Here is an 8636-nt window from a genome sequence, read left to right as displayed (position 1 = left end):
TCAGGGAAGATCAATACTGCGGAATATACAAATATTCATTCTATCTTCATCACTATTTTCATAACGACATATAATAGACATAAGCTTTGTAAACAAAAGATTTTAACCTATCTTCCATCATAGAATTCACATAATAGGCTTAACTTTTGTTTGTCAAAAGTTCATCGATCTTGTATCAATACATGCATATCGACATATGAAAGAGATAACTTTTGACATTGTATGGGACAATAATAGTTCACGGACGCAAACACACATATCCCATAAAATATTGCAATATATAAAACCATAAAGATTAATACTGCAAACGTCATCTTCCAAATCACTTTAGAATTTAAATAAATAAATCTAAAACATTGCAAGATGAAAACGTTGGACATAGCTATTTGTACTCACAATAATGGCTATTCCAAACCCTAGTTATCCTTCTTAAACAAAAACAAGAATAAAAATTATTCTAAGAAGTTTTACTAGACATTAAGATCTTTGAAAAATTCCTTATCGTCCCCGAACTCCTTGTCGTCAACAGCCATTGGTACGTTTGGTTCATGGAGGAAGGAGTCAATACTAATAAATCGTCTTGGCTGATGATGTCGAACCAGGGACTTCTGTATTTCTAACGATCTTAAAACACAAGCCTTTATTTGTTGAATCTCTTTTCTTGCCAGCTTCAACTCTTCAAGAACATCAGAAAACTTCTGAGAATTAGAAGGAACTGCTCTTGGCTTCCTCACATTCCTTCTTTTTCTTTTCAAAGTTGGAGACAAAAGAGGTTTCTATTTTTCCTTGGTGATTGATGGCTTAACAATCATACTGATATCTTTTCCATCAGAATACATGATGCTTGGAGTACCCTTATGCAACCGGTTTTTGTGAGAGGAATTCACAATCTCAACAAGCAGTCTTAAGATATAAAGAGTACCAGAGAAGGAAAAAGGAACGTAGGATTTCGAAACCTTTAAACAGGTTCGTACACGTCCAACTCACAACTCTATAAAGAGTAGAATTATCGATAATAACCCTCTTCTTTTGGAAAAACGGTCCTCTCCAATATCAACAGTGATATGGAGGAATTCCAACAACCAAAACAACACAAAGCTAAAAACTAAACTAAATTTTTTTAACGCCCGAGGTGTGCAAGATCTTGTCTCTTTTGAACAGGCATATAAGACAAGATGCACATGACAATACAATCAAGTTATGATGTAGTGAACAACAATTTGTCCACCATGACCCTTTTGGTTGGAATTCAACAATTTAGACCGTGTTTTCTTCTCTAGTGGTCTAAATCTATCTTTGGAAACTATTTTTCTTCGATGAAGATAATATCTTACGTATCTCAGTTGTTTTCTCCGCTAATTTAAGCTCGGTAGCTAGACGATCTGCTCTTCATTGAAGCTTGTTGACATATCTCATCTTGTGTTTGTACTTGAAACACTTTGAAAGTTCATGACCCTTGAGAGAACAATAGGAGCATGTCAACACATAAGATGATTCAGGCGCCTGTGAAATGCAAGCTGCTAGGCACAAAGTAGATCCTGAAACATTAAACATAGAGTTTCCAAAGGGTCAATTGATTCTTCCATCTTGATTGGGTTTTCTTTTAAAAGATTATCAAGATGAGATGTCTTGATTGATGTATGTATTGCTACAATTATCAAAATCAATATTTTCACATAGAAGAGCAACACTTGATTTTTTGTCTTCATCAAAATCATAATTGACAGACATCTCATCAAGTGTTGCAGCAAGACCTTTGTTCCCAGTGTATTTTGTACGATTTGGGCATTCGTTTGCAAAATGACCAAAACCCTTACACTTAAAGCACTGAGGCATATCCTCGTCATCAGTTTCATCAGTTTTCCTGTTTTTAGGAGGAATACGATTATGAGGTTTGACTGATGCCTTTGGCTTATCTCTGGAGAACCGTTTACTTCTCTTCAACAGAAGATCCCTAAACTGTCTTGTGATTATCGAGACCGATTTTTCAAGATCTTCATCTGATGAATCCGTCTCAGAGTGATCATCTTCAGAGATATACACATTTTTACTCTTATCAAGTAATCTTGTGTCTTTTAGTGCTTTGAATGCCACATCCTTGGATTTGGACGAGTGTTGATGATCAAAGATCTTTAGCTTCCCAACCAGAGTATTTCTGGAGAGATTATCAAGGTTATTTCCCTCAACGATGGCATGCTTCTTAGAATCGTATCTAGATGGCAACGGTCTGAGAATTTTCATCACAATGTCCTTTTCAGGAATAATCTTACCCAATGCAAAAGATGCATTAACAATTTCAGACACTTTGTGATTAAACTCATCAAATGAATCATTATCTGCCATACGAAGGTTTTCCCAATCGGAATTTAGGTTTTGAAGCCTGGCTTCCTTTTCACTGGTATTTCCTTCGAATACGGTTTCTAAGATATCCCACGCATCTTTAGACCTAGTGCAATTTGACACATCGTTATGAAGATTTGGGGTAATGGCATGTATGATGGCATTTAAACCGTCGGAGTTTTGCTTTGCATCAAGTATCTCAGCAACATCGTATTCGCCAATATTCTTTGGAACAGTAGCGTTACCTACTGCCACAACGGGAGCATCATAGCCATTAACTACATATACTCATGATTGAAAATCACGTGCTTGAAGAAAAGCTCGCATAGCAATTTTCCACCATAAGTAGTTTGACCCATCGAAGACTGGTGGTACGTTAATAGAGATAACACCTCTTTCCATAGAGTCAGATCGCTACAAACACAGACTTTTGAGGTCTTGAACGTGTTTGCCTGCTCTGATAACAATTTAAAAAGCGGGGGTCTAACAACCTCACCCAATATTTCGATTAACAATCTGTATGGACTAACTCCAATATAATTACTAGAGAATCAACTAGACAGTCAGACTCAATCTAGATAAAAGTATATCAAAGAGTTAATATCTCAATCTCTCGATTTGATCTATACTCAAGCAAATGGAAATCTTCCAGTCTTTATCAAATACTAGAGAGATAAACTTGGATGGTACCAAAGACCAATATCCAAGTGTCAATCAATTTAAATCAACAACCAAAGGTTGGATATTCTAATTGATTGATCTTAACGCACAACCTGTGATATTTCAATTATATAACAAAATATAATGCGGAATAGAAATAACACAGACACCAGAAATTTTGTTAACAAGGAAACCGCAAATGCAGAAAAACCCGGGGAACTAGTCCAGATTAAACACCACACTGTATTAAGCCGCTATAGACACTAGCCTACTACAAACTAACTTCGGTCTGGACTGTAGTTGAACCCTAATCAATATCACACTGATTCAAGGTACAATTGCACTCCTTACGTCTCTGATCCCAGCAGGATACTAAGCACTTGATTCCCTTAGATGATCTCACCCACAACCAAGAGTTGCTACGACCCAAATTCGAAGACTTTAATAAAGAAATCTGTATCACACAACAAAAGTCTATGATGATAGATAAATCTGTCTCCCACATATAAACCTAAGAGTTTTGTTCCTTCTTTTGATAAAATCAAGGTGAACAGGAACCAATTGATAACCCAGACTTATATTCCCGAAGAACAACCTAGAATTATCAATCACCTCATAATAATCTAAATCGTATGGTAGCGAAACTAGATATTGTGGAGTCACAAACGATGAGACGAAGATGTTAGTGATTTCTTTTTATCTTGCCCTATCGGAGATATAATCTCAAGTTAATTATTCAATTTAACTCGTACGATATAAAATGGAAAGATCAGATCGCTCAACTACAAGATAAGTAGTTTCGTGTAGCTTCACAATCCCAATGAAGTCTTTCAATCGTTATCCTACAAGGTCTCGAGAAGAAACCTAAGATTAAAGGAGAATCGACTCTAGAAAAACCAACTAGTATCACACAGGAGGTGTGGGGATTAGTTTTTCCAATTGCTAGATGTCTCCTTTATATAGTTTTCAAATCAGGGTTTGCAATCCAAGTTACTTTGGTAACAAAGCATTCAATATTCACCGTTAGATGAAAAACTTGATTTAACCAAGCTAATATATTTCAACCGTTAGATCGAAACTTAGCTTGTCATACACAAATGAAATGTATTTCATTTAGGTTTGAGTAACTGTACCTAAATGTGTACACTTAGTTGGTTCACAAATAGTTAACCAATGGTTAGACATATGAGCACTTTCATATTAACCGTATTCATCTTCTTCACATAACTAGTTCAAATGACTCATAAGAACTAGTTGAAGAGTTGTTCAATTGCTTAGGTATTTATGAATAGACATAATTGAAACAAAATCGGTTTGATTCATTTGAATCAATTCATGAACAATATAGCCACAGTTTGCAAAGATTGCATTTCTTATTGATTTATTGTTTAAGTTCATGAACTTCCAATTTGAGAAATATAAGCAGCTTGGGTACGCGTACGGGTACGTGTACCATAGACACCGGATTTGAGTTTAGAAACTCAGCAGAAATTTTCGGTTCGAAAACTTCTGTGGGTACGCGTACGGGTATGCGTACCTAAGCTGACTGGTTTAATAGTTTGCAAACTTACAAACTCAGCAGAAATTTTCGGTTCGAAAACTTCCGCTGGTACGCGTACCCAACCTGTCTCCTTCACCAATACCGTATGCACACATATGCACACACTTGGTTTCTGGCACATGGATTTATACACTAATGTGCGAAGACATTATATATGCTTATATCCATAGTTGGTTACGTAATCTCAACTCTACATTTCAATCATTGAAACATTCTTCTATAATGTTATAACAGTCGTTATTCACAACTATTGTCATCAAAGCTATTTTCAAGATTGAAACGTCATCATGACTTTCGTCACGGGTAAAGATGAAAAGTGGTTAAAACGAAAGCTTACCAACACATATTTCGAGAAAAAAGATAGGCGAGTAAACTCGGCTCGAAATAGCAATTGTGTATGTATGAAAACTATCATACTTATAAGACTTTGTCTCAAGAGTAGGAGATAGAGTAGATGGACTTTTGAGTGATAGATAAGTTCAAGTATCCAGAAACCTTTTAGTCGGATGAAGTTCCACTGGTTCCTTGAGTATTTCTTCGTCTTCGTAAGATGATCTCCATGGAGTCTGGAGCTCAACTACACTAAACTGTCCTAAACCGAGACTTAGCTATAAGTAGTCTAGAAATCAAGACATATAATTTTGACAAATAAACTTGACAAACATGCTTGAGATAGCAACGCATGCGAGTTCGACCGAGCAATACTCTAACATATTCATTTACATAATATCATAAGGGTGTAGTTTTAGGTTTTCATGTAGCTACAATTCCTAAAGCGAGGAATCAGATTGCCAATAATGCATAAGAGAAGTTTTATGGCCCTCTCACTGGTCAAATTATAGGAGAATGAAATTGAATGTAAATTTCACCTTATAAAGTGTATCTATTGATAAACAAAATTTGCAGATTATAGAAGATGTCAAAGAAAAATATCAAATACAATATATTAAAGTTCACCAGCTAGCTAGTTATTGAGTATCTTCTGCTGCTGGATTTTGTACTTTCAAAATCCGCTGTATCTCCAGATAAAATGCACGAATCAGCAGTTTCAAATCTTTGTATCTCAAATATTCTGCTTGTTAAAGATATCGGCAAATGACAAGCTTGTTCTTCTAGGATATTGTCTTGTTCATCGACCATTGAAGGCTCTCGAAACTTTTTCAACCCATCCAAACTACTTGCCACTTCTTTCATAATTGGCCTTTTTTTGATATTCAGCTTCAAGCATCTCTTTACAAGCTTAGAAATAACCAAAATCTCATCTTTATCTCCTTCATTAACCACTCTAGCTGCTAAAATCGTAGACAATTGATTCTGCTTCATTGTTGTCAAGAAATGAAATGCTAAGTTTGGTTCAGTTCTCATATTCGATACAACTTTCTGGCCGGTTAAAAGCTCAACAAGAAGTACTCCAAAACTATAAACGTCACTCTTCTCTGTAAATTGACCAGAATAATAGTATTCTGGGTCTAAGTAACCCAGTGTTCCTCGCACCTTTGTTGTTACGTGAGTTTTGTCTACTGGAAAGGATCTAGCTAGTCCAAAATCAGACACTTTAGACTTGAAATTCTCATCTAGGAGTATGTTATCGGGTTTAATATCTCTATGAAAGATCGGTATAGAAGCTTCGGAGTGTAAATACGCTAGTGCTCCTGCAATCTCCGACGCAATTCTTAATCGATCTTTCCATGATATTGAAGATTCATGACCATCCTCACCGTGAAGATGGGATGAGAGACTCCCGTTAGAGACGAACTCATAAACCAACAATGGGACTTCGGTTTCTAAACAACAACCTAGCAGTTTCACTATATGTCTATGGTTTATATCCGAAAGAAGGACAACTTCATTAATGAACTGATCAACTTGGTTTTCTTCCACCAGTTTAGACTTCTTAATAGCTACTATCCTGCCGTTTGACAACATACCCTTATAAACCGTGCCGAAGCCTCCTTTACCAATAATACGATTTTGGTTAAAATTATCAGTTGCCTTTTCTAAATCTTCTTTAAGAAAGATAGTAGATGCATTTTCAACTTTGCCATCATTTGTCGAGATTTTTTGTTTTAGTAATAATCCACCATTTCTTTTAAAATGCCTTTGCTTTAGTATGCTTTGCTTTCTTTTCTCAAGTCGATGGCATGACCAAGATACCAAAGCGATCAAAATTATTGTAAGGATACCAATTCCAACACCTGTAGGGATCAAGAAAGTAATTTAGGATGTTAAAAATGCACATAAAACCTTATAACTTCCATTTAGCACATAAGGATAACAATTATGCAGTCATATATACCTAATGATGCCACCAAAGCTAAAGGAATTTTTGGCTTGTGATGTGGTATGCAGTAGCCTAGATTTTTACTGTCAACAAGGTAACCATGGGACAAGCGCAAAAATAACTTCCATTTGTATCAAGGCAAGTGGTTCCTTTTCTGCATATCGTACTTTCCTTGCATTCATCGATATCTGTTTAGCCATATTGATCACATTAAAACTCTAGGAAAATATAAAATAAAATCAGAAGATATTCATCATCATAGGTTTACTGATTCACTTTTGGTCTTAAACCAGAAATTCAAATCTAAGGGATATTCAACCAGAAAACTGAAAAATTATCTAAAATTCAAGGAAATTAGTCCAACAACTTAAAGCAAGTGTTAGTACGTACCTTGACACCCAAGATAAGGATTTCCTGTATAACCTTTTTTACAAGTGCATCGATAACAAGGACCATTGAAAGACTCGCTACAATCACTATTCTCCCCGCATGCATACGAAGTAAGTTTTTTTTTTGCTTCGGTACATGTTACATTCCCAATTACCCAATCCAACATCATAGGTACGGTTGTTCCGTTCGGATTAAGCTTTCCGTGGATATCCCCAGTGAACTCCTTATCAACAACAATAGCCTGACTGCAGGGATTAGCAGTCCAAGTCTTATTGATTGTATTTATACTCCCAACTTGAATTAGAAAAGATTTGAGTCCCGTAGGTATATCTGTTTGGCAACAACCATTACCACCTGAACATGACGTTAAATTAAATACCACGGAAGAATCGGAAGTACAAAATGATGACCACCCGCTGCTTACATATTTTTTTGTGTTTTTTATAGGAATGTATGCAACGATATCACACCCAACCGCTAATAACTTACTACGCTTACTTGAGAAAGTGAAGGGCGAATCCTCCGCCAAATATGGCTCGGGGTTTGCGCAGCCATTCACTTTTTCCACTTTTTTTGTTGTAACAATTTGGTAGAGACCATCCCATGAATCGGATATAGTCCATTGTGAGTTCTGCAATTTGAGCTGCAACTGGAAATAGTTGTATGAAGGGAATTTGGCCGGGAACACATTTGATCTCAAATGCTTTGTCGTGGTAACAATTTGGACTACCCATTCCAAAAGGATAAGGAATACTTACACTCCCACATTTATCTTTGCAACCCTGTTTAGCAATAGGGCCAGTACTATTAGTGTGCATACTACTCGTAGATGCTGCTGATACTGTAGATGACGTTGACGATAATAACAATATGATCATCATTGGATATATGAACATTTGAAGATCTTGAAGGATAAGAAGAGAAGAATGCATTCTAGCCATTGTGGTTCACTTTCTCAGTTGAAAAATGGAATGCAAGCAGAGAAGGAAGGTGGGTAGTAGGACTAGTTGTCAATGTGGATGTGGAATGATGATAATGCAGGGAAGGCCATCGTGCATTTATCATGTGATGCAACAGTATTATGGTTCACATCATATAGTTGGAAGCGGATGGCAATAAATGAGAGGCATAAATTCATAAGAGCCATTTTGTTGCTCTTCACATAGCAAATACATTTACTTGGCTATCTTAAGGGCAATTCCTATGGAATGAACAAACTTGGAGTTTGTTCATTTTGCTCCCATTATGGAACGAACAAATATGAAAATGGATGTTCAAATCAACAAATCTGTTGATTTGAACATCGAGATGGAACAACCAGCGCGCGCTTGAGAGAAGGACGCGCGTTCTTGCCAAAAATGCGGGCGTTGGAAGCACCAACGCGCGACCATGCCATTAACGCCG

The 8636-nt window shown here is 36.5% G+C and overlaps 2 protein-coding genes across 2 annotated transcripts; both read right to left on the bottom strand.

The window, feature by feature from the left end:
* Positions 1–5436: 5436 nt before the first annotated feature.
* LOC113352084 (wall-associated receptor kinase-like 22) lies at positions 5437–6828 on the bottom strand. Its single transcript, XM_026595955.1, has 2 exons — positions 6825–6828; positions 5437–6756 (listed from the first exon to the last, which is right to left on the bottom strand). Exons 1-2 carry the CDS (start codon positions 6826–6828, stop codon positions 5522–5524), a joined length of 1239 nt encoding a protein of 412 aa, XP_026451740.1. The 3' UTR covers positions 5437–5521.
* Positions 6615–8173, bottom strand: LOC113352083 (wall-associated receptor kinase 2-like). Its single transcript, XM_026595954.1, has 4 exons — positions 8056–8173; positions 7233–7985; positions 6858–7030; positions 6615–6756 (listed from the first exon to the last, which is right to left on the bottom strand). Exons 1-3 carry the CDS (start codon positions 8171–8173, stop codon positions 6915–6917), a joined length of 987 nt encoding a protein of 328 aa, XP_026451739.1. The 3' UTR covers positions 6615–6756; positions 6858–6914.
* Between the last annotated feature and the right edge of the window lie 463 nt (positions 8174–8636).

Source organism: Papaver somniferum, chromosome 2 (genome assembly GCF_003573695.1).
Source record: "Papaver somniferum cultivar HN1 chromosome 2, ASM357369v1, whole genome shotgun sequence".
Classification (NCBI taxonomy): Eukaryota; Viridiplantae; Streptophyta; class Magnoliopsida; order Ranunculales; family Papaveraceae; genus Papaver; species Papaver somniferum.
The sequence above is the reverse complement of the archived record's forward strand: the minus strand, read 5'-3'. Positions and strand labels throughout refer to the sequence as shown.